Here is a 26,006-nt window from a genome sequence, read left to right as displayed (position 1 = left end):
TGTCCATTAAAGATTTAAGGGAACATTAAGGACTCTAAACATCCCTTTTAATCAAAAGTGTATAAATCCTTCTCCCTATACCTGCTAAAAAGAACATTCCCTTAATCTTCCACATCTTCCACCAGCAGGTGTTACTACAACACTTTTTCTTTAACATAAAAAATGTGCATTTGCAATCAGTGCAGTTAAGTCATAGCAATTCATTTTGTACTTGCCTACCATAATTCTAGCCCTAAGATACTTTGCGTGAATTATAAGCTCGACGTCTGGTTATTCCTTTCTCTGAACCGGCGAGAGTTAGCGCTATGCTACAGGTGTATTCCCTCATCTTAGAGATTTTTTTAACAGTACCCAACATTAACATAAACTACTGGTCATACCAGGGAAGGCTGTAGCAAAACCCCTGAGTGTATTGAATTGCTCAAGATTGTGTTGTACTGCATATGAATTCAACGTTTCATTCATAAGAGGAAGAATATGGTATTTTCTCTTTCAAAAGTTATAGCTACAGGTGTATTCCCTCATCTTAGAGATTTTGGGGAATGATCCGTATAATGGCAATTTGTCATTTTGACACTTTGTTTATGTATGGATTAAACAAACAAAGTATAACGTGTTAATTAGTGAGCATTAGAAGTTATAGTAGTTCTCTCAAAATAAAAACACAACCGACTATGTTACTTTGGAAGTACCGATAAGCGTCAGAGTTTTTCAGATTGGTGGCTCACTTCACCGTTGGTAGCGACAAAATCAATAAAGTATCTAAATATGATACTGTATGTTATCCAGGCCATTTGTTCAGGTCGTTCTCCCATCCGATGGCAGTAGAAGGCAGAGGTATGATCAGATTATTCTGTTTAAGTCACAGGCTGTGTTCCCACATCAGTTGTTTCCCCAGAATCTCTAAGAAAAGGGAGGACACTGTAGCATATTGCTAACTCTCGCAGGCGCCGGTTCAGCGAAAGAAAGAAATAACTACAAGTCGTGCCCATAATTCACGCAAGGTATCATGGGGCTAGGAATAGGATGGATTTGCATTCAAAGCCATTCCATTCAAACTCTAAATGCCACTATTGGTGTCTACTGCAGAAGGGAGTTATCTTTCCCATCAGATCTCAATGCATAGAGACAATGGATTACTGTATCTACACATTGCTGGTTGCAGGAGAATACAACATACAGCCATCAGAGCTTGTTTTTATATTTTAATTAAAGGGTCCCTTTTTCTAAGCATAGTGACAGTAGATAGCAAAAAATTCAGCACTCTGTTTCTGGCTTGCTAAGCTGCTTGTCATCCACAGATGTTGACTAGCAGAGAGCAGCTTGACAGCTGAAGTATTGCATGTAGTTTTAACACTCAAAGTGGAAACAAAGCAATATAAAATCCCAAGGCAAGCTTTTTCCCAAACACCACCATTCTGCAAAACTTTTCACAAACCACTCTGACCATTCAATTTTAAACATACCCATAAAAGTGTCCCACTGGCAGAGAGACATTACCTTCTCAAACAGCTTCAGCTGACAGGACTACCTATTATATAAAACAGAACAGAAAACAGCTTAAATCAGCCCTGTGATTTGTGTGTCAATTTGTCCCATTTTATGCGTGAGGATGCACGCTCAATGCCGTTTCAGCTCACGGATAGTTGACATGAACAGATGTTAGGGATGTTAGGGTACTACAGTACCATTTTCAAGTCACATGTGAGAGGTTGAGAACAGACCAATTTGTGCAAACTGTAGAGCCTCTATTCATATGCAACGTCTAATGCCTCATTTGATTATATGCATGTGTGTGAACATCATTGTTAGTACATCCAGGGAGGCAAGTATTACAGAGAACAATCTGACAGGCTACAGACACTTAACCCACACCTATGCTATCACAGTCAGTAAACACATACTATTGTGTGCATCCCTGGATCTACTGTGCATATTGAAGGTGTTCCGACCTTGTGCTATATGTTCAGTCACATTTACTGACAGAATACGAGGAAAGATGGCTATTTTAAAATAAAAATGGGTATGTAACTATAGCAGTAAGCAGCGACAGCAGCTCTGTGTAATTCATTGTTATTTGGAACCACAGGCTTTATACAATGTTCTGTATAATGTATATTGTATAGAGATGTGTGCGTGGTTGTACTTACAGTACTTCAGTCTGTGTCTGCATCATTTTCAGTCTTCCTCTTGGACTTACCAACTTGCAGTACCTTCCTCTTACTATTGATTGTGTGTCATTTGTAGCTGGAAGATCAATACCACTCTCATCTGTCTGTTAAATATGAAGCCACAGCCAACAGCATGTTAGTTTAGCTTAGCTTAAAGACTGGAACTAAGCGAAAACAGCTCGCATGGCACTGCATGTCCGAAGGTAAGAGAACCCACTAACCAGCATCTCTAAAGCTCACTAATTAACTTGTTATAACTTGTTAGTTTAATCTGTACAAAAAGAGAAGTGTAAAAACGACATTTTGTGGTTTTATAGGGGTTATGTGTCTAACATTTTCTTGGCCAGGGGCAGTGACTTCCTGGAGTCTCAACTGGTTGCCTGGCAACCTCATGGTGATGACAAGCCCGGCCAAGAAATAGTCCCACACATAACCCCCTGTAAAACCACAACTTGTCATTTTTTCACTTCAGTTTTTGTACGGATTTAACAAACATGATACAATGTGTCAATTAGCGAGCTTTAGAGGTGCTGGTAGGTGGGTTTTACCTTTGGACAGAGCCATGCTAGGTGTCTCCCCCTATTCACACTTTCTATGCTAAGCTAAGATAATCGTTTCCTGAATGTAGCTTCATATCGATCTTCATCATCTAATTCTCAGCAAGAAAGCGAATAAGCGTATCTCCAAAAAATTATGAACTATTCCTTTTAATGTACTTGGCTGGGTAAATAAAGATAAAGCAAAAATGAGATAAACAATTTTGGAAAATTAACACATCTCCCCAATTTCTTTGCCTCTTATTCCAAATAAGTCTAATGGCTTCTCTAAATCACGCAATCTTACCCCCTCACAATGAGTCTTACAACAACGTGAAGAGAGTCAGGTAGTGTGTATAATTCACATTAATCTTTTTCAAAGTTGGATTTTCAGCTTGACTATGTGTATGCACACTAACTTTTTTGATGGAAATTCAGGGTGTCCTTACACATCTTACCCCCTCCTCAGACCGTGTAGTGTTGTCATAAGATGGAGTCACTCAGAGGGCTTTAATGAACTGAATATTTTTCCAGAGAGCTTGTTCCTGTTTTGTCCTTATGAAGCAGAGTACCACTCACATCACTAATTTTGAACACCCTGTAATGTTGCACGCCATCTTTCCGCTGTATTTTACTGTCATCTTGTGTCTGCTGGCTCACAGTGGAGTGTGGATATTGCCGGGTTGAGGGTGGAGGGATGAGGTGGCATTCAACCAACAGTTAGCGCCACATAAAGCCTTTATCACACCTAAACGGCTCTGTCTCCCAAAGCCAGAGCGAGATAAGCACTGCCCATTCATCTGTAATGATGTGGAAGCAAGAACCAACTGAACTGAGTTGAGAGGGAAAGGCTAACTCTGACACAGTGTGGATGGCTGAAAGGTGCAGGGCCAATGGGGTTTTGCTTGTTCACTCCTCAGAATGATGTGTGAACATGCTTTTATATATTTTGTGTTCTCTGTGGATTCAAATTGATTACAAGATAAGTGTTTTACACTTCAAAGTACTGTAATTATCTGCAAGATGAAAATATGAAGCAGGGGCCACAATACACTATGGTAATTGAAAAAGTTTCCCTTTGGACTGCAAATTAAGCTTTTGCAACCACATTGAATATTCTTAAACACTTAGCCCTGCCTTCACATGGTCATTGTAAGTTTCTATTCTGAAGTAATTGCAAAACCTATTGTCTTCCTAGTGGGAGACATTTTGGAGTTCATGTTCAACTTCTAAATCAGCAACCTGATATTTCCAGTATGTCTGATAACATGTTAAGGCAGATTAAAATGTAACCAAGGTATTATTCATGACTAAATTTCCAAACCTAGCATACCACCTTTGACTCTTTCCACAGTTTGCACCCCAGTGTGTCCGTGATCACAAGTTTACAACTCTAAATGCAGCCGTGTGTTTGCATCCAAAATCTATTAGGGAGGCATAACACAAGCCACTTTTGCAGATATGATGTACATGGTTATTTGCATAATCAGCAAGGATGTGATATCTGACAAAAGTTGAATTAAGAACACGTCAGTTGTGAAATGCAGTTTGTACACAATCTGGATAAAAGACACTGATTCTAGACAGAGCCTTTAGGAAAACAAGAGTCTTGCCAGACTTGTGAACAGCAAGTTACTTATCATGAAAAGTAGTGATAAAATACAGCCCACAAATGTCACTGAAATCGTGTGTCAAGATTGATAATGCAGTCAGATAGCTTACAATGGCACAAAAGAAAAGATAAATAAATAGAAAAAACAAAAACTACAAGCACATGACTCAATGGTAGTTGCTGGTCAAGTAGCAATGAGCTAGCTGGCTAACATGACAGTTGAAAAACAGAAAAATCAACACAGTGGCAACAAATTAGTAATCTGCAAAGACACCAATGAATACAGAATATGCCCTTGTGGAGAACTCAGAGGAATGCAACATAGTGGCATATTTTCTGGTGGTTTTACATTTAATAAAGATGTGCACCTCCTATTTTGGACGCTATTTCTGTTGTAGCCTACTACTACTATCAGCAGCAGTAAAGCCTGTGAAATGGCACATTTTAAATGAGTTGTTGGTTAGAAGTAAGTCTTGGTAACCTCTATAAGACAACCAGAACATGTTTAATTACACCAATTCAGTCTGGAGGATAGTGTGACAACATTTTAATTGACATTCAAAGTGGACTTGGCTTTTGTAAAAAAACAAGACTAAGAGTCTATAGCTATGCTAGCGACTCTGTGAGGTTGTACTCAGACACAGTGGTGCTATGAGCTAAATGCTAACATCAGCATGCTAACATGCTCACAATGACAATGCTAACATGCTGATGTTTAGCAGATATAATGTTTTCCATGTTCACCATCTTAGATTAGTGTGTTAGCATGCTAACATTTGCTAAATAGCACGAAACACAAAGTACAGCTGAGGCTGATGGGAATGTCATTAATTTTGCAGGTATTTGGTCATAAACTAAAGTGGTACCAAAACAATCCATCCTAGTTGTTGAGATATTTCAGTCGATTGTGGACCAATCGACCAACAGACTAACATTGCCATCCATAGAGCCATGCGTGTCAAAAAATGATAGCTCTCCTATCTTTGACTAAAGAGATAGGATAGGAATTTCATTAATTCATATTTAAGTATAAAATGCAAGGAAAATAAGGAAAACAACTCAATTTCTAACAAATGAGTTAGCCCTTAGGACATGTGGCAGCGTTTGCAAAAGTTGTTGAGGCATTTACCATGATGCAGTTCATACACAAACCTATTACAAACCTGTATAGTACAGTATGTCTGGAAACATTGCATAACTACATAATACAGGACACTAGGTGACCACATCGTCACACAAATTACTTGTAGAACTTCATTCTAGGTATTTAATGATGTCCTCAATAATTTATTGCTGTTCTGCTGCCAACTAGGAATGCATTACACTGTATGTGCATTAGGCCTCAATCATTTTTAAAATTAATTAATTTTTAAAATATTTAAATAATTTAAAAATATAAGTATTCAGTCATTATAAGATTCAATCATTTCAGGTAAATGAAACCTTGTGGGTGAATTCTACTGCAGTACATATGTTGAGTTTTGAATTAATTTGACTTGTGCATTAATAATTCACACTAAAAATAAGTAATTGTTGCTCATTTTGTAACTTGGTTCTGTGCATGAAGTCTGCATAGCTAGCTTCTTTGTAGATGCATCATTGGTAATTCCAACATAAGCAATGCTGTGTCACAAATACATTTTTGTGAAACAACTTTACTGTAAGTGTAAATTCTTACTGATAATAATATTTTCAGGTTAAATCAATTTGCTTCAAGACCACTAAATCACATGACATTACATATATAACTCTTGGTGCCAGTTGTGGTAGACAGAATAGCAAACCTTAGGGTTGGGTTAATATAAATGTACCACAAAGGAGTCCTCTGCAGTCAAGTGTCATTATTCCTTCTTTTTTGAGCTAACAGACACTTCATCTTAAGTAAAATCAGCTTACCCATATTGCCCTCTTGTGCCTTTTTAAACACACTGACATGGCTTAAAGAGCACACCTATTCACGCACAATGACTCAAACCTGCAACCTGTCTGTGTCTTCCAGGTGTTATTGGCTTCCTGTCTGCAGCTCTGGACCCATCAGGAGTTCCAAAGAGGAAGACGGATGAGACCACAGAGTCTACCTGAGAATGCTACCTGTCCCTCTGCCTCACCTTGTCACCCAAGGAAAACTGTTAACCTCTCTGTCCATAAATCCTCTTTTTGCCTTTGTTTACTCCCATAACCCACTGAGTTTGTGATCCCTCTCTACACCCAAGTCCTAGTGATATGACTAAAAGAGCCTTTATTTTGGACATGTTGTTTTTTCCTCTCAATGCTGCCAGCCACCAAGGCTATGGTGGGAAGCGTCATTATACTTCTCAGCAGGTTGCTAATCACTGTCTGCTGTGGTTCTTGGGACTAGTGCTATACCTCACCCTTTCCTCATGTCAACGAGTTGACTTGAAACACCCCATAGTATCCACAGGCTATGGAAAGATACGTGGTATCAGGAAGGAGCTCAACAATGAGATCTTGGGCCCTGTGGAACAGTACTTAGGTGTGCCATATGCCACCGCGCCTGTCGGTGAGCGCCGCTTCCAGCCTCCTGAAGCTCCAGGCTCCTGGCAAGAGATTCGCAATGCCACCCAGTATGCGCCAGTGTGCCCCCAGAATGTGCATGGGGTTTTACCTGAGATCATGCTACCAGTGTGGTTCACAGACAACCTGGATGCTGCAGCGACCTATGTTCAGAACCAGAGTGAGGACTGCCTTTACCTCAACATCTATGTACCCACTGAAGATGGTGAGTGAGACAAAACTCTCCTACTAGATGTAGGAGGAGATGAACTTAGTTTTGGCCCGTTAACTGTTCTTTACATTTAAAGGTCAGGGTAAGAGTAAAATCCCAGGTCTGACAGACTGAGAGAAAAGATTAGTTTGTGTCACAACTGTTTCAGAGTGTAAGAACAGCTTGTGCCTTTCTAATCAATGTCATATTTGTGTCAGTGCTCCAGTACTCCCTGGAATAGTGTCATTCTGATCAGTTAGTCAGGATTATATTCTGTGGAAGAAGAGCTCTAACGTGAGCCAAAAGACAACCAGGAGATTACCAAAGAATATATTCTCTGATAATCTCCTGAGTTTGTATTAATGTCGGCCTCAATTACTATTGGTTGTTGAGCCTAATCGTTTTCTAGATGTACTGCAGCATAGTCACATGTGCAATCTTTTTGTGCTAATACTCCTGTGCTAACTACTACTACTAACTACTGCTTAATTTTAACATTTTATCAAATATTCAAAATTCATGATGCATGCATGCATGAACATTATATCTTCATACAAATTATTGTGTTAGCTTTTTAACATTAATCTTTTTCATGAGAAATGCAGAGTAAGTCACATTTGTTTTGAGTGACTGAACAAAGTGAACCACTGGTGTAGTAAATCAAACAGTGACTCACTGACACCATTGACATTTTGTTACTTCAACCTAGTCAAAGGATCAAAGCAGCGGTTTTAATTAACATTTTAAAGTGGAAGTAGAGAACTTTTGATCATAACAAAACATAGTAACTTTCACCACTTCTCATTTTAAATCACACATCGCAAGTTTTGTTGGAAACTAGTGGGCTCAGGAGGGAGGACTGCAGTTGGACCCTTCTCCGCCAACCGGGCACGATGCTGGGAAAATGAAGGCTCGCTAACTAATGCTGGAAGCCAGAAACAAACATCTATGATCCATTGTTGGTTTGATAATCTAAACAAAGAATACATTTTCTTGTGGTGGCCTTTCTAAAATGAGCAGTGGTGAAAGTTATTATTAAAGTTAATATATTCTGTTATGATCAAGGAGTTGATAAGCCATAAGAAGACAGCGTTAGCTAGCATAGCTGTCCGGTACAATGGAGAGTGAGTTGTTTGTGTACCTCCCCCCTTATAATACTTTGAAGTGATTTACTGAATTAAAAAGTGATTGACTACTGGTTTAGGCGGCGTATTGGTGAAATTAGTTTTTGACTGACAGTGGATTGTAAGCCACTGATTGGCCAAATAAAAAAATGATTGACAGTTACCACATTCTCTCAAAGTCTCCGGTCTGCAGAGATACAAACTTGGGTCAGTTGGCAGTAAACATGCTAGCAGATTAGCTCATTAACTGTTGTGCTAGCTTGGCTTCCCCTGTTGGTCACGTGAGCCTCACATTTCCTGTCGTAGTGGTAGAGTATATGAAAAAGGCATGGTTTACTTTTAATCATCAACAAGTAAGCTGGACTAACTGCACATTTTTATCATTTCAGTTAGCTGACTGACTAACATTCACATTTTCATACATTGCATTATTGTTAAATAGAATTGCATGTGGTTTTAAACCTCAGTGACCATACTGATGGGATGCAACCCCAATTTCATGGTTTGAGTGGAATGAGGCCTTTGTACTTATTCTTCAGGTTTGTATTGTATGGATGCTGCACTGTGGTTACTATGGTTAGACTAAGAAACACATTTTGGTGTAGCAGCTAGCTTAGGAGAAAATATAACAAATACAATACCAAAAACAACCTTGTTTAGGCCTCTTGGGGTGAAATTAGTCAAAAACTGAAAATCACTATAAGGCAAAGCCTCAACCTCTTCATCTGGGTGTACTTGCATTAATGATCCAATGGAGAGCGTTTGAGAAAGCAGATGGACAGGTAAAAGAACACAGGATTAAAGTGTAACTTTGGAGTCAAAGTATATACTACTGATGATAGTAAGCAAGGCTAATGATAAAATGTTAAAAAGTCTATGATTAATGGGCTCACCTGAGAGTTGCCTGAGAGTACTCAAGAAAACATGTTTATGCATTACTGCTACTGCTCATATATGAAGTCATAGTTGTATTTTAACACTAAGCTAGATTGTGTCAGTGTCGCAAATTACTTATTTTATTGATGAATGTTCCATGGCCCAACAAAAAGATGGAAACAGATTAATTGCTTGTGGAAAATATCAAGTAATACTGTAGTATAAAGAGAGACCACAGCACCAGAGATGCTGTGAACCAGAGGGGAGAAACAGAGATTGAAAAAAAAGACAATGAAATTATTTTTAACCACTTGTTGTATATAGGAAAGTGTACACACATGGGTAAAATGAGAGGTTACGGTATGTATGCTGTATAGTACATATGTCACATACTCATCGAGGGGATGATGTAGAATCTCCTGTGTTATTCCCAGAGGAGTAGGTGTGCAAATGAGTGAGAATGATTTTACATGTAGTCCTGTCTGCTTGTCAGAATCTGTCACTTATTGTCAGGGGTCACTGCTTACACAAGGCTGATGCTGTCCCCAAGGATATGTTTAGCCTTGTGTGTGAGAGAGAAATAGAGACTGAAGGAGAGTGAAGTGTCCCTGAAATCAAACACACTACATTTTACACTTAACTGCTGTCAAATAGTTTACATGGTGTTAGACTAGCGAAGTACCAGCTTTAAAACCCCTGAAACATTGGCTTCAAATCTTAAGTATTTCGCTATGACATTCAATTTCCATGACCAAATAAACAACAATCAAAGTTAAAGTTTAGGGGGAAAAACTCCTTAGTGAGTCTGGTTTGATCAGATTTGATTGGCAGTGTGCTATTGATTTATAAGCATATTTTAAGTATAGAGATGAACCACAAAAAAGTAAAGTCACAACTAATTTTAAACCTCAACACAGTCCTCTTGCTGGAGATGCAACTCTTCATGTTCTCAAAGACATGCACAGAGTGATGCATATGATTATGGTTATTGGTCTCCCACTGGTCTTCAAATTGTCTGCCTTCAGCTCAGCATTACTGATTTAGCCACACTGGGGATGTATATCTGGAGATGGCAATGTCCAGACTGAAATATCGCAACTTCTGTTGCATGGATTGCTAGAAAAGTTTGTATAGACATTCATGTTCCCCAGAGGAGAAATCCCTGTGGGTTTGTTGGTCCCCTGACTTTTCCTTTAGCATCACCAGCAGGTTGATATTTTAGTTTTTAAGGAAATGTATAACTGTTGTAAGATGGATTGCCATGAAATTCTGTTCAGACATTCAGATGATGTGTCCTACTGACTTTGATGATCCCCTGACTTTTCCTCACAATGAGGTGACATATGTGGTTTTGAGTGAGATTTCTCAGCAACTGTTATCGTCATGCGATTTGCTACAGAGATCCATGCCCCTTTTTGGATCATTTGTAATAACTTTGGTGGTCTCTAACTTTTAATTCAGCGCTATCACCTGGTTAAAATTTTAAAGTTGTCCAATATTTTGGTTTATGCAAATACCTGCAAAACTAATGACATTCCCATCAGTGTCAGCTGTAATGTGTTTAGTGCTAAGTAGCAATTGTCAGCATGCTAAAATGCTAAACTGTGGTGAACATGATAAACATTCTAAACATCAGCATGTTAGCATAGTCAGTGAGAGCATGTTAGCATGCTGATGTTAGCATTCAGCTCAAAGCACTACTGTGCCTGAGTACAGCCTCACAGAGCTGCTATTGTGGCTGTAGACTCTTAGTGGTATTTTAGCTAGACTAAGCTGTTTTAGCTAGTAGGTTAGCTTGCTAACTTGGTACCAGTGGGTGATGGTCAAGCATGTTTAAAGGGAGGATGTCGGTGCTGTATTGTGCTGTGTTTGGCAGCGAGCAGCTGCATTCCCACTCATGGCGGATGTAGGTGGGCCAAAATGAATTGGCAGCACAGAATCATACGCAGCCAGGATCAAAATGTTTTGGTGCCAGATCTGGCCAGAACAAATTGATTTTGACACATTTAATCTCCAGAGTACAACATTATGTATTTATTATCTTCTTAATCTATCTTAAATCATACCCCTATCTGATATATCTGTTTCAGACCTAGAAATACTATGACTGAACATGTTCTCTGCATAATTCTTTGGACAAAAGAAAATTCACAGCTCTTTTCTTTCTGCATCTGTTCACCCCTCCTGCTCTCCCCTCCCTGAAATCATCCCTGCCTCTTCTCTCTTCTCTCCTCCATCTTTATGCAGATGGCGGTAGAAGGGGTCACTGTTCTGAATGCAAATGAGCTCCGTGCCCTTCCCCACCAGGCCACTATGTAGCCTGCTACTTCTTCAACACAAATGAAATTCAAATAACTTCTTAGAATAATGTAAATAACACAAATGGTACTGTTGTTGAACAGTGAGTTTTACATTCTCCCTTTATCTCTCACTCGCTCCCTACCTCCTTCTCTTGTTCCACTCTAACTCTCCTGTGTGGCCAGGCTTCTAGGCATGAGCACTGTCTCACTGCATTCCTATTTCCTCAAGACACTCCTCAGCCAAGGGCCTAAGATCTTTCATTTTTATTGCCGCTAGAGCAGCCATTTACCGTGCTCTTTATTAAAAACCATATTTCAGGAGGCAGGACAGTGGAGGCAAGAATGGAGCTGGAGGCTGGGGGCACTGTGGAAGAGTTGGAGTTGCAGAAGGATAGGACTGCATGTGCTGGAAGCTGCTGCCTGGATGCAGAGGGGTTGAACCAAAGCTTTGTCTGACACCTTGTCAAGCAGACAGGCCACCGTAGACATGACATACTGCAGCTTCATCCCGTTTACTGCACTGAGGAAATGGAGAGGGACGGGAGACAGCTTGCGCTCTGGCCACTAGCTCACTGAACCGAACAGAAATGCTGTTGACTGAGAGATGGAGCTGCATTAGGTCAAACAGTACTGGGAAAACCAGAGCTAAATGCTCCTGCATAGGCCAATGCATTTCAGTTACCAGTGGTCCATTACATCATGTGACAGTCAGCCTACCGGCAGGCTTCTCTACTGAGGCAGATGGGAAAGATGTTTTTAACTCTAAAAAGTGTGTGTGTTTCCCTTTGGCTACATCCTACTTTTTATCTTGTCTAATGCATTGTAGTATTTCTTCAAAATTCAGAAGTCCGTTGTCTGAAGTCAAGACCTAGATAGCTACTATGTACATTTATTTCAATGCAAATCTTTATTTGATAAATTGGGTTTGTGCTTTTTACCAAACACCCAAATAACAACCACATATACAATTTCTGTAGAGGAGCGATAGCAGTAAGATACAGTAGCCACAATATACTGACTAGTAATGGAATGATTAATCCATTAGTCAATCAATGAAAATATAGCTGACAAATTTTTGATAATCGGGCGCTCCATTAGCTCACGTGGTAGATCGCGTACCATTAAGGCTGAGTCCTCACTGCTCCTTTCCTGTCTATCTCTGCAGCTGTCACTATCAGATAAAGGCAAAAATGCCCCAAATTATATAAAAAAAAATCATAATCAATTAATTGTTGAAGTCAGTTATCAAGCTCAAATCTCAGATGTGAAACTTATGCTGCTTTTCTCAGTTTTATATCATTGTAAATTGAATACCTATGGTTTTTTAGCCATGATATCAGCTTGGCTCTTGGGATGGCAATGTCGGTCTGTTGGTTGGTCAGTCCACCACTTTGGTCTAGACTAAAATAATTTTACAACTACGGGGTAGATTGCCATGAAATTTGGTACAGACATCCATGTGTCCCTCATGATAAATTGTAATAAAATTTGTTGATCCACTGACTTTTCATCTGGCTCCATCATCAGGTCATTTTTTGAATTTGAATTTGCAAAACCAATGACATTCCCATCGGCCTAACTGTACTTGTGTACTGTGTTTTGTGCTTATTAGCTAATGTTAGTACACTAACACACTAAACTAAAACTAAAACACTAAAACTAGCATTGTCATTTTGAGGATGTTAATGTTAGCAACCTCTGTTTAAGTGAGGTGACCGTATTAACTCTTAGGGTGAAGACTGATGGTCCGCTACAAAGTTGGACTGTCTGTTTGAGCGGAGCTTATCCTCACGTATAGGTTAGCTCTTTATTAGGCATTAGAAAACAAATGAAATCAGAGTAGTCTCCATTAAGCGGTGAGGTGTGGTTTTAGAGTGGTGCTAAGTAGTGGGGAAGTGCTGACAAGATGGAGGACTAATGTGCCTTTTTATCCATTACCGGCCTGTCTACCTGTTCACTCTGTAGTCCAGTACCAACTACTGTACCATCTCCCTCCATGGCAGGAAATGCTCTCTGGATCAGGCGCCGGCATGGTGGCACTTGGAGGATGCAGCAAATCCATTCAGCATTGATCCTTTTCCATTTAGATGGAAGATAAACATTTTATATCAGGAAACCATATTCATATAAAGGGATGGGTGAAAATGCAGCATTAGAATGATGGAGTGCAGTGATGCTCTGTGTCTCGTCTGTCAATAGCATTGTGAAAAAGGTATATGCTGTCACTTAACTGTGAGGTTTCCAGCAGAATGGTACAAACAGACATGTCAGCAGCACATTGGCAGAGTGATAAACCCCTTGGCAACCCAAAGTAGAGTATTCTTTAAAATGAGAGACCGCAACGCCTCCCCACCGGAGAGCAAGGAACGTGCTGCTGGGTGGAGTACGAGGAGGACAGCAACAGATGATAAGGACACTGTTAGCATGCTTTGTATAGCGTGTGGACATTTAATGTGTGTGGGGCTGCGCGTCTGTGTGTGAACGTGAGTGTGTTTTAATGGCTTTCTCGAAGATGTGCGTATGTAGACAGTGACTGAGAACGACACAAAACGCAGCGGTAATTGTGGGCTGATGGAAAGCTCCACTGACAGAAACCAAGAAAAAACAAATTAATGGAATCCTTATCAGTTAAGACTTACAGAGGTTGACGCGCCAGGGCATTGGTTGGTCACTGTGATAAATGCTTGTTATTGGCTATGCCCTATGGAGCATTTAACTGGCAATACCATTAAAGCTTAATGTGGGGCTCCTCTTTGACCTTGGTGAGGGGAATCCTGTCACAAGCCTTCACAGGCGGTGTACATATCAAACACAGCTCTCTCTTTGCTAATTTGGTGGGAAAGACTCACATTTCGGGCTTTATGTCGGTATTTCTCTGTGCACAATGTGTGTACCTGGTCACATGTATTCAGGATGAGTATCTGTTCCTGCCCCTGTGTGTGTGTGTGTGTGTCTTCAGTGTTATGTTTTGACAGTCTAGTCTCTCTGAGTTGTGCAGGGACATTTGCCTTAGGACTGCAACACTGTCCTGAGCTGGAGCAGGATACAGAGTATCTTGGCATTCCTTTGCTTTTTCTGACCGAAGAGAGTGATGGCTCAATGATTTTTCTTTACAAAGCAGCAGTGTGTCAGGACTGATTGGGAGAAGGGTTGAGGAGAAGTGGCCCCTGGGGTCATTTTCGAGGCAGTCTGTGACTAGATCCTAAGCAGTTAAAACAGATGAGTTTGGGGTTATCTTTTCAGGAAACAGTGTGTAATCCTTGTAAACATTTTGTCTTCAGCTGTACGCAGTCACTGAATGGTAACAGAGCATAACGGCTCAACTTCTCCTTATTTTTCTCTTTTAATCTTCTCTTGTTTTTCTGGGGTTTTTTCCTGCAAATGCAATCTTTCTGAATTTTGTCTTTTGTCCCCCCCCCCCCCTTTTTTCTGAACCTTAGGTCCGCTCACAAAAAAACATGATGAGTCTACAATGAACAGACCAAGGGATGAAGGTATTTTAATTGCATGTTGTTGTTTTTTCAAACTCAGTGGGGAATGTTGTGTTTCTATCTGTATTAATATTCATCTTACTCTCATCACTCTATGTACAAATTACATTGTCCATTGTTAACTGCTTTTATAAGCACACAAATCTGTCATTCCTTCTTACTGGCATGCTTTTAGCTAAAATGCATAAAGAGCTCCATACAAAATAGTTGTTCTTCATTCCCCCCGTCACAAATGCTGCTCATTGGGTACTTGCACGGGAAGCTAATTTACTTTCCTCTCTCAGTTGCTATGTGGTTGATCAACCACACGCTGATGTTCCGACCATCCTGTGTGATGCATCACTGAAAATCAGTATTCAGTCCTTTTTCACCTTATTCTTGTACCAAAGTCCTTATGAAATGGTCTGCTAAATTTTTGTCCTTCATAGTGTTTTTGGGCTTTTTCCAGTTCTTCATTTTTCAAGTAGGAAAAACTGGAGGGTTTCTGCATATTTCTGCCATTGCTGGTACATTTTCAAGTTCACTGCAGTCAAATGGAGATGCTCTCATTACTCTTTACTGATGCAGCCAAAATCTATGCAGACAGTGTGTGCATCTGTTTCTGTACACATGCCCAGGCATACTGTATATTACATAGCACACACAGTGCATAATGCAATACATTTCCATTTGTGCATGTGTGTCTACTCGAGCAGAGTGCATGTGCTCTAATTTGTGCCAATGTGTGTGGGTTTTTTTTTTTTTTTTATTTTAGGCTCTGTGCTATTTGGGTATTGAATTCTTTCTCCCTTGCATCTCTAATTGCTATGGTTTAAAAAGAGACAGATGTAGCTAATCCAATTGTTTGGTTTCTTAACGGTGAAAACAGAAGGAAGGATTCATGCAGGATTGACTAGGAGAGGGGCAGAATGATAGTATAGAGATGAAAGAAAAGGAAAAGCTGAGCACTGCGAGAGCACAGGGGAGGGCAATGAGGGGGAGAAAAGGGAAAAAATAGTCATAATGAAGACAAGTGCATGATGAAATGACATTTATAGAGCTTTGAAAGTGAGAGAGATGTAGAGAAAGAGAGATTGAGAGAGTGGATGAGTAGGAGACTGGTAGAGCTTGACATTTATGCCGACACCTGATGGATCTTGACAGGATCAGGAGGGCTCGGGTAGGCCTGAATTCCTCACTTAATTGCTCAGGTATGGATTGGACACAGGTTCCCAAACGTTGTTGGAAAATACTATTATTAGCATCTTGTTTTTGAAAGTTTTTTACAAGAATCTGCAGTGCTCGGGCGTGGGTTTGGGTGCAAAAAATAAAAAAAAGTGCTGAGTCAGGCTAAAACTTTTACACCCAAATCAATTGAGATTTCCATAAGAGAACGGACAAGGACAAGTAGAAAGTAGGCAGTTTCTATTGGGAGGTAAGACATTACATTGAGAATAGATGTAAGGGAGGGGGGTAGTATAAGGTTTGGTAGAAATGAGAGGAGTGAATAATGTGCCAGTCTTTTGGAAGCAGGCAAGAAAGACAGTGAGCTCCTTGTTGGCCATATAGGCCTTGGATTTGGGCTGAGTAAAACACTTTCACCCTGTGACCCTGCACCCCTAATCACCCCTCTGTTTGTGCTGAGCCCCTTCCAGTCATAGTGCCATTTCCCTCACGTCAACACACATCCAACTCTGTTTCCATCTGTTTTTAATTTTATTTTTTGTTATACATTGTTGCACAAAAAATATCATCTCATGCAAATGGTGTGATATTTTCAGGTTTTTTATTATCACCAGAGGTCATCTAGACAGACAAATGCCTGTATTCTCATCAAAATACCTACACCATGTGCCCATTTTTTTATATAAACTAGACAAGTTTAAGCTTACCTGATGAAAGTCTAAAGCACCAGAAATGTGAGAATAAAGTGTGTACGAGTGATGACTACAAGAGAAAAAAAATTAGTTTCACCCTCTCTTTTATTTCCAGTATGACAATTTACAAAAGCTGAAAGTGAAACAAACGTTAAGTCAGTTTTGAGTCAAATATCACAGTTTAGTTTCATAGTCATGCACTTCATACAGTAATGATCTTGATGCCCTGTAACACTCTGTGAACTTTGTTTATTCTCAGTGGTAAAACAACTTAAGTGCATTGGGGCACTATGAAAAGTAGTACAGCAACAGATACCCATTTCACTTGGACAAAAAAAACACTATTATGTTTCAGCCTTTTAGAAAAACCTATGAATGAAAGCCTCAATGGAAGAAAATACATTTTCTGGTCAAGGATAGTTGAGCAGAGGCTAGCTTGAAAAGGGGGCTCCAAATTAAGGGCACAATCTGTGATCCACATGTAAACAAAAGAGTCTCCCCACCATCTCTTAGAAACTCTCCTATCACTACTCAGTTCAACTCACCTTTATTTATATAGCACTTTACACACAATACAGTTGATCCAACTACCAAACACATTGACAGGATACTGAAACAAAACTAAATTTAAAGGGAAACTCTGTTTACATGTGTTGGGGGAGTACTACTGCATATGTGAAAAAGGTTGTATAAAGCCTTTTGTGGCTCCAGGGAGAGCTGCATGAAATCTGATAAACTGCCTCAAATGATGTCACTTGAGTCAGCATCTATTGGGGCTGAAGACTACAAGTTGAAAATGATCAGACCTCTGTAGCTCGTTCCTCATCTCTCTTGAGGCTAGCAGCTCGAGGCTACATTAGCCACTACTAGTGTAACACACCTGAATCTCCAACCCAATTGTCGGCAGTCGAGTTGTATTGTGGGTAATGTAGGCGCCAAGTTTTGACAAGAAGAAAGACTTTGTGGAATAAAAAAGTCGATATCCAGTTCTGCTGCCTCGATTTTGATCCTTTTTTATTTCAACAATGTTGTAGAAATGCAATGCGAAATTGATGGAGTACTCTTTTAAATTGTTTTGTTGTTGTTTCACAGGTAAGTTTGCATCAATTATGTTAAACATCAGTTAAACACAGCAGTAAAACAGTAATTTAAAAGTATACAAAAAATACTGAGTGGGTCTCTAAAATGGCAGCTACATGTCACTGCCTAAGTTTCTTTCCTCTCAGGATTTAATTTATGGTATGAGTCTTACTGCGGAGAGAGGGCTGATGATGGCCTGCTGATATGTCACTCCACTATAGTGTCCTGGTAATGCCGGGATAATTTAACTTGTTTACATATCCTCTGGGAAATCAGCCGAGGTTCAGAATACACCAGAGAAGAGAAGAAAAAGAGCAGCGCGTCGGCGTGTACGACTGAACATTTTTATTTTTAGCCAGTCTGCTTGTGTCATACGTATGATCCATAAAAGATGTCTGCATGTGTGCAGCCATATGTGCCATTTTTCCATGCTCACTTCTGTGTATGCGTGTGTGTGTGACTGTGAGTGACGCACCCAAGTGCATGTGTAACCTGAGATTCAGGTGGTGATGCAGGCGGGTGTGCAAATACGTGAGTAGAATTTGTTACCACGGCAACAGGCATTCAGTGAGTCGGTGCAATGGAATGGCTGGTGCAGTTCTATTAGCGAGAAGCAGTTTCCATAGCGACTCAACATCGCAGCTGCCTATGCAAGAGTTTGTGTGTGTATGTGTGTGTGTGTGTGTGAATACGGTGTGAATTTGAGTGTTCATTAGCGTACCTCGCTATGTATGACTTGCTTTGTAACATTTCATATTTTTTCATCCTTGCTATAATGTTTTTTTTGGTTTGAACCTCCCATCGATGTCTCTACCCCCGTCAGTTCTCTCACACTGCCCTATTTTCATCTCCTTCCTCTCTCTGTCTTACCCCCCTTTATATCTCTTTCTCTCCTCCTATCTCTCTCTCTCTCCCCCATCTCTGAGTGCTGAAGCTCATCAGGGTAAACAGATGCTGTGGCTGTTATTTATGTTTCCACTTGGTCTGGCTTTCATACAAATTATCCACAGGCCCTGCACAGTGCAGACGCTCAGCCTAACTGGGCTGCACTGGCAGCTCTCTCAGCCTTATCCACGCTCAGACACTCAGACCATACCACAGACGCTGCGAGAGGGGGGTTTAATGGGGGGGGGGCACACAGAGTGAACCATAGCAACACACTGATGGGCACAAAGACACCAATAGCAAAGAGAGAGAGAAACACGATTTGCTCCACACATGGAGGGGACTGACAGTTTGGGAAGGTACCATCACTGCACAGGACAGGGGAAACACAGAGGAGTGGGGGCCCAGTGGGGACGACATGAAATGCTTGCTACCAACTTAAAGAAGGTCTACTAAAAATGTTCAGACTTAGTATCTTCATCTTCTTTTTCTAGTGAATTACTGGCTGTAGGAGGTTAGAAAAAGCTGCATATGGATCTTTTTACTTAGAAGACTGCTGTAGTTATACAAATCTAGAGCTGTCAGTTTAAACTGAGTAGACTACCTGTTGCCTGTGGACCCTTAAGCTCTTAAAAAGTGCGAGTGTGTGGTAAAGAATTTTACCAAAGAATGCATGAACATTAAAATAATTAACACCATTGTTTGTCTGTGTTGTGCAGATATTCGGGATCGTCGTAAGAAGCCAGTGATGCTGTTCATCCACGGAGGCTCCTACATGGAGGGCTCAGGGAACATGTTTGATGGCAGCGTCCTTGCTGCCTATGGAAATGTCATTGTGGTCACCATGAACTATCGGCTCGGTGTGCTCGGTAAGTTTGGTGTGCCACATCTTGCCGGCGTTATCAGGCACGGGTGCATCTGATGTAAATGTTTTGACTGTGTTTGACATGTGTCATCTCACCTTGACCTTGACCAGTACCTGTGTGTTACGAAGATGATGTCTATCAAAATGTGTGTTTTATAAATGGTGGTACATTGCATATATACATGTGAAAAAATACTAATTTGAATGGCATTATGATTTACTGTATGTCCCTTTCAATTCAAATCATAAATCACTGTACAACACAGAATTTCCAAGAATGAAAATTAAACCCCACCTTCTGCAGGCTCCTGCAGTCCTAATAGGTCTTACTCTCAGCTAACACTGAGGCATATGAATGTCTGTAATGGCATATACTGTGAAGATGCTATTTGAGTTTTTGACATAAAGCAATCACTCATCTCAAATTATTTCAGCAGTGTTGATATACTACTGCAGAAAGACCATGTAAGGGAAAGTGCAGGCAGCGTGCACAAAAGAGAAACGAGTATAAATGGTTAGTATCTCAAGAGAGCTACTGTATAAGACAATGTCCCATCAAACCCAAAAAATATATATAATAATAATATATTGCTTTTCTAATGTTTTAAATTGTTATTATGTTATATATTTCTTTTTTTTTTCCTGATGGCATGTGAACAAAAACAAAACATTTACATCTTTTTTCATCATTTTGATGGTGAAGTCAGACTGTCTGTAAGTCATGCTACATATTAAAAATAAAGTAAATGTTGTTAACCAAATAACAGGAATGTTTTATACTTGGAATCGTTCAGTATGAAAGCAAAGCTTAATGTACAGTCAACAGTCTATAGCTTTAAGGTTGCTGCCCTTTATGATACTGGATAGAAGTAAGTTTAAGAAAGTACACGTTGATTGATTTACCTGCTGCTTGATGTTACTCTTCAGCACAATTGAAGACTAAATTTGAGCAGTGATGGTTCCTATAAGTTTCATGAATATGCACGTCATCTATTGTGAATGTTATTCTGTCATCATTTCTGTATTAGAGCCACTGTGTATAAGCATGTTGCAAACAACATCCATCAAAAATAAAAAGAAAAGAGAAGTTATGGAAACTAAAAACAGTAAAGTTGCATATCAGCCAGAACAGATTAATATAGTATGCAAAAAGAGGGCGAGGAGGACGATGGCGACAGAAACTGGCAGATCAATTGGGCAAAACAAATGTTCCATGTTCCTCAATGTGTGTGTCCGTTTTCTCATTTTCTCAATTAATCTTCATTACATCATCAGTCATTATTTTACATAAAAAGTCACTTAACAGAGAGCATCAGTGGTCATGATAAAAGTATAGACTTTACAGGAACAAAACGTCAGTGAAACGTGTTGTTTTCAGTTTGGGCAGGAGATACTTTTGAATCTACGATCATTTCTAACTTAAGTTACGATGCTTTGGGGAAACACTTCTTAAGCTTAATAAGGTTTGTAGGATGGATTTTACAATGATCTCAGCCTTACAAAGCAACCTAACACCCCGCAAATAAGGCAAATATCTACTGTTGTAATGAACACTATAGAATGGAACCAGGATCAATAGATAGTGTAATAAAGTGATTGTACACAGAATTTTTTAACAAAAAAAAAAGTGGATTTAGTGTTATGTTGCTGTTTAAGAGCAACTTAAGAGGAAATGGGGTCCTGGCCTATGCCGGCGTCTTTAAGACTTGACCCAGTTGAACCCGACTGGAACTGCTAAATTTAGGACCTGAACCTGACCTGAGAATCAAAGCCATATATTTTTGTTTTATTTCATCCATTGCTGACCTTTAGCTTGCAAGGCTAATGCAACACAGTGTCTACACTCTGTCTCTTTCCCTCTTCCCACAGGGCATCTAGTTGCAACACATTGAGTAACAGGCATGGATGCAGACGATTGATACAGTCAGAGAGAAAAGAGAGAAATCTCTTATTACATTACATTTGAGAATAAACAAACCCGTACTGAAGCTTTGTGCAACCAAACCCAAACTGAACTCAACATGCCCCGACAAAGTATCAGGGTTCGGGTCGGGTAGCAGAAGTCTATTGCACACCTGACTGTAATTAATACAGACTGTCCTACACTACACTATATTACAGGTCTGGGAACATGTGTATGTAAAATAGCAGCCTTTGTGCAAACAGTTCTAAAGTGTTTTCAGTCTTGAAATCATGCACAATGAGGTCTAATTAATCCTGAGTTATCATTTCTGCTACCAAAGTTGCTCAGACCCAGTTATTCCTTTATCTGTTCACTGAGTGTTATTTCTGTGCAGCAGGGATTTCATAATAAAGCACAAACAGGTGTATTTACTGTGGTCACTTAGCCTGAAAATGTAATTTTTCTGATTAATTAATTGTTGTATTAATATGCACTTCTGCAGAAAAAAAGAGCCAGGATTTGACTCACTATACTTCAGAGACACCACAGACCACTTAGTGCCTTTGGTGTACATTCAGCCATTGAAAACATAATTGAAATGTGTGTCTGTTGCTTTCAGTGTATTTTTGGATTAAGGGGTATTCTATTTGTCCATTCTGTTGGAGATTTGCAGTGCTTGCATGGCCTGTGAGTGTGGGCTGAGTTGTGTGTGTGTGTGTGTGTGTGTGTGTGTGTGTGTGTGTGTGTGTGTGTGTGTGTATACCGAGTCCTCGTGTTGCTGGATATCAGTGGAGTCAAGTATTTACATTCGGCGTCATCTTTTGGAGGTGTTTGCACACAGACTATCTGTGACTGTCATTGCGGTTGCCAGGTTGGGTAATCAGATCTTGTTTATTGCATCACGTCTGTTTCAACATATCAGAATAATGATAAACAGAGAAATGGGAGTAGTTTAGGATGCCGTCCAAGAGTTGCAATGAGTATTAACAGAGGGTAACATGATCCAGACCATTATTGACAGTGCCAATGGAGAGGGACGGGTGGGGGACAAGGACAAACTGAGAGTTAGTGAAATGAGGACCTGGACCTGCAGCTTTATTCTGCTCGATTTCAGCTTGTTATGTGGTCTTTTTTCACAGCTGTCAGACAAATCGTGACCGTTAAGACACTGACCATGAGATTCAGTTCACAATTTGAAATCAGGTTTGTTGAATGTAGTATTAAATTACAGGCTGATCAAAACGCTCTTCGGCTGTATCTTTATTTGCTTCCTTTACAGACATCTTGACCTTGTTTCCAAACCTGGCCAATTTACATTGATATTGTTGCTGTGATTCATGTTGGAGGTGTTCGAAGTACACTCATGCATTGCACAGTGTGTTTATTACACTGAACTTCCACACACAATCATTAAAGTACATACAAAATACATACACATAGAGGTGGAGAGCGATCCTGCTGAGTGATTATGAGGGATGACGCAGTGTCCTCGATTCCTTGAACATTGTAGAAAATTTTGGTATGTGGGCGAATGTGTGCTCTCTTTCTCTCTCACTCTCAGATATGCTTTAAATGGGTTACTGTACTAAGGCGAATATCCTTGTGTGTGTGTGTGTGTGTGTTTGTATGTTTGTGTAGCATAAGCATGCATGTTTGCCCTTGTGCATGTGACAGTGTGTAAGTATGTGTGCACTACTTGGTTGAGTGCCGTGCGTAAAATATATATATGAATAATGCACCATCCATCTGAATTTTTAATGACACTCCTCACTGACACTGAATTGGGGTCAAAGTGGGAAACACAAGCATACTGTATTTTAATAGTTTTATGTTCTAATCTTTAGTATTATCCTGTACTTACACACACCGGAGCTTACACATGCCAACCTCTTTTCATACAATGCCTGCGCCTTTAAGAAAGTGAAAGGGAGTCAGGAATGAGGGAAGAAGAGAGAGCAGGGAATAGAGACAGATGAGCGAGGGAGAATCATAGAGAGACAGTGAGGGAAAAGGAAACAGAAGGGGGGAGATGGGAGCAGTCTAAAAATAAACCGTCAGAAATGCTTTTTTAAATCTGCAGTGATGCAAAGTATTCATTCAAATAAATGCTCCTGCAGTGTGACCACAGTACCCTTGCGTATGGTCTAACGCCTTATGCTTTCACACCAGTACTACACATACACATGTAATTTTCCAGAAAATGACATACTTTCTGGAATCTTCTTATTAATATATGATACGCCCTGTCGTTGTGGAGTGAAATGGGTGAATGAGAAGAAAATGTCTGCTGCACACATCCTGGTTCAGAGGTTTGGTGACAGTTGAGATTCCAGATTGCTTCTCGGCTCACCTTCTCCTACCTTCCTCCTGCTCCAGGCCCAGAGAGCCTTCTGATTTGTGTTGCATAGCCATCTGTTCAGACTAATTAACTAATTAACTAATTAATGAACTCTGGGGAAAGGCCCAGCATCGTGGGCTCTGAGAGAGGACATTTTTCACCTCAGGAAGAGAGATGAAACGCTTCTTCTAGAAATGTTTCTCTGCACTTTCTAACCAATTTCAGCTTTTAACTTAACCTATTTAGTAAATACCACCACATTTAATAACCACAGCTTTTACACTGAATAAAAGCAGTTATGAATTTAACATTTGTTTGGTTATCATGCTGCCAAAATGCACTTTTCATATTTACAATTGTGCTGGGTGATACTTTGTGCCTTTTTACTTTGTGAGGTTTTGGATAAGTTCAAAACAAACAAAATTTCTTCTTTTGAAAATTTGTCATGTTTTGTACATGGTAACACCCGAAGAGATCAATACTGGTGGTCTATTGATTAGATTTTTTTGACCACTTTGGGGAAGTGCAACAAGCTGTAAACACAACACTGACATACTGTATTATCACCTTACGAAGTTGATATGGTGAATGTGTTGGCAAACAGCTGCCTACTTACACATCCAGAAGATACTGAGCAACATTAACATTCATTTGGATGACCATTTATTCACCAAGCAACATTAGCATTCACAACAATGACCGTCTTTTAAAGCTGTTATGGCTAACCTGTTAGCAATTTCTTATTTACACATCCAGCAGACACAGAGCAACATTAGCATTCATTTGGAGTCATGTTTATGGGTTCCAAGTCCAACATTTAATCATTTAGCTCTGTTTTGGCCGCCACCAACTTCTGGGGTCTAATCCAGAAAGCAGGTTTAGTGCAAACTCCGAGTTTGTTAACTCTGAGATGAGGGAAATTTTTTCGGTTCCAGAAAGAGAGGTAACTTCAGCTCTGGGTCAGTTACCATGGTAACCGAGTCTGTGAACCTAACCTGCTGGCTGGCAGGTTTTCTTCAACAAACACTGAGTTTCTCTGCGTCTCCTCCCTCTTCCAGAGCCAGACACGCTGTTTCCTTTCCTCATTCATTCAGTCCGCATCAAAGCGCTATCGAAGCGCGTTAGTTAGTGGAGGTTTACTGTCAGAATCTAAATCCTGGTTGGATATTAGTTTGTTACTCAGGACTATCTGAAGTTACCACTTTTATGCGCTGTCAGTCATTTCTTTGAACAGCGTTTTTTGCCCTCACATCCAGATATTACACAGCATCAAGTTAGTTCAGAATAAAACCTCTGCTTGTCCTTCTGTTTTTAGAACACTGTGACTCAAGTGCACACAAGACAGCTGTCAGTATGTTAGAGCAGTAAAATGTTTATTGCACATGATGTGTAATTTCATTTTAAATAGTAAAAATCGGTATGAAGCTTTAGACACGTAGGATCAATGAATAATTATCTCTATCACTCATGATGTGATTGGTCGCACTGATGGAACATAATTCCTATAATATTGGAGATTATATGTTAATATTTCTCAGTGAGCAGGATCATGGTGTAGCTGCAGAATGTGGTTTGAAAGTGATTTTTTTTAAATACGCTACATATAGTCTGAATATGTTTTAACAGCATTTCAGTGACTGTGTTTAAATTTACTACATTTGTCGAAGTAGTTGAAATAAAGCTGAATGCTGTTGAGCCAAAATCCAAATAGATGTCTAAAATTTAAAATATACTGTGTTTTAACCTTGATGCCTTTTCTAGTGCAAACCACCAAAGACAAAATTATTGGATCAGATTGTGAGCTTACAATCATGTTTCTATGTCTTTGATCTATATTCATATAGTCTATATTTTTAAATCTTCAACTATATGTTTCATCTTCAGTTGCGTGCCCCTGTGTTTTGTCAGATAAAACTGAACAAATATATTAAAAATGTAAAGTAGGCCACAGCCTAATACACAGTCAGATTCCACCACTTCATCATCCATTAAGGAAATGTAAGTCTGGTAAATGATGAATTAATGGACTTCACTGAAGAAAACTCCAAACTATTGTGTTAACTTATTGATACTTTTCCCTGCTCTGACTCAGGCATTTTTTAAAAAAGATAAATGTGCACAGTCTGCATAAACATGCATTAATATCTCTACGCCCACTGGATTAAAATGGCAGCTCTGCCATTTATTTACCTGTTGCCATGATGAATTGTAGTATCGGAGCTCCATTGACGATGGCTTGCACAT

At 39.8% G+C, this 26,006-nt stretch overlaps 1 protein-coding gene across 1 annotated transcript in view; it reads left to right on the top strand.

The window, feature by feature from the left end:
* nlgn2b (neuroligin 2b) overlaps positions 1 to 26,006 on the top strand; it is a 67,731-nt gene that overhangs the window by 21,228 nt on the left and 20,497 nt on the right. The window contains exons 2-4 of the mRNA XM_044223110.1: positions 6,319 to 7,059; positions 14,785 to 14,838; positions 19,376 to 19,525. Coding sequence (XP_044079045.1) covers positions 6,543 to 7,059; positions 14,785 to 14,838; positions 19,376 to 19,525 — 721 coding nt within the window. The 5' untranslated portion in view covers positions 6,319 to 6,542. The remainder of the gene's footprint in view (positions 1 to 6,318; positions 7,060 to 14,784; positions 14,839 to 19,375; positions 19,526 to 26,006) is intronic.

Source organism: Siniperca chuatsi, linkage group LG14 (assembly GCF_020085105.1).
Source record: "Siniperca chuatsi isolate FFG_IHB_CAS linkage group LG14, ASM2008510v1, whole genome shotgun sequence".
Taxonomy (NCBI): Eukaryota; Metazoa; Chordata; class Actinopteri; order Centrarchiformes; family Sinipercidae; genus Siniperca; species Siniperca chuatsi.
This window is presented reverse-complemented; position numbering and strand designations above follow the sequence as displayed.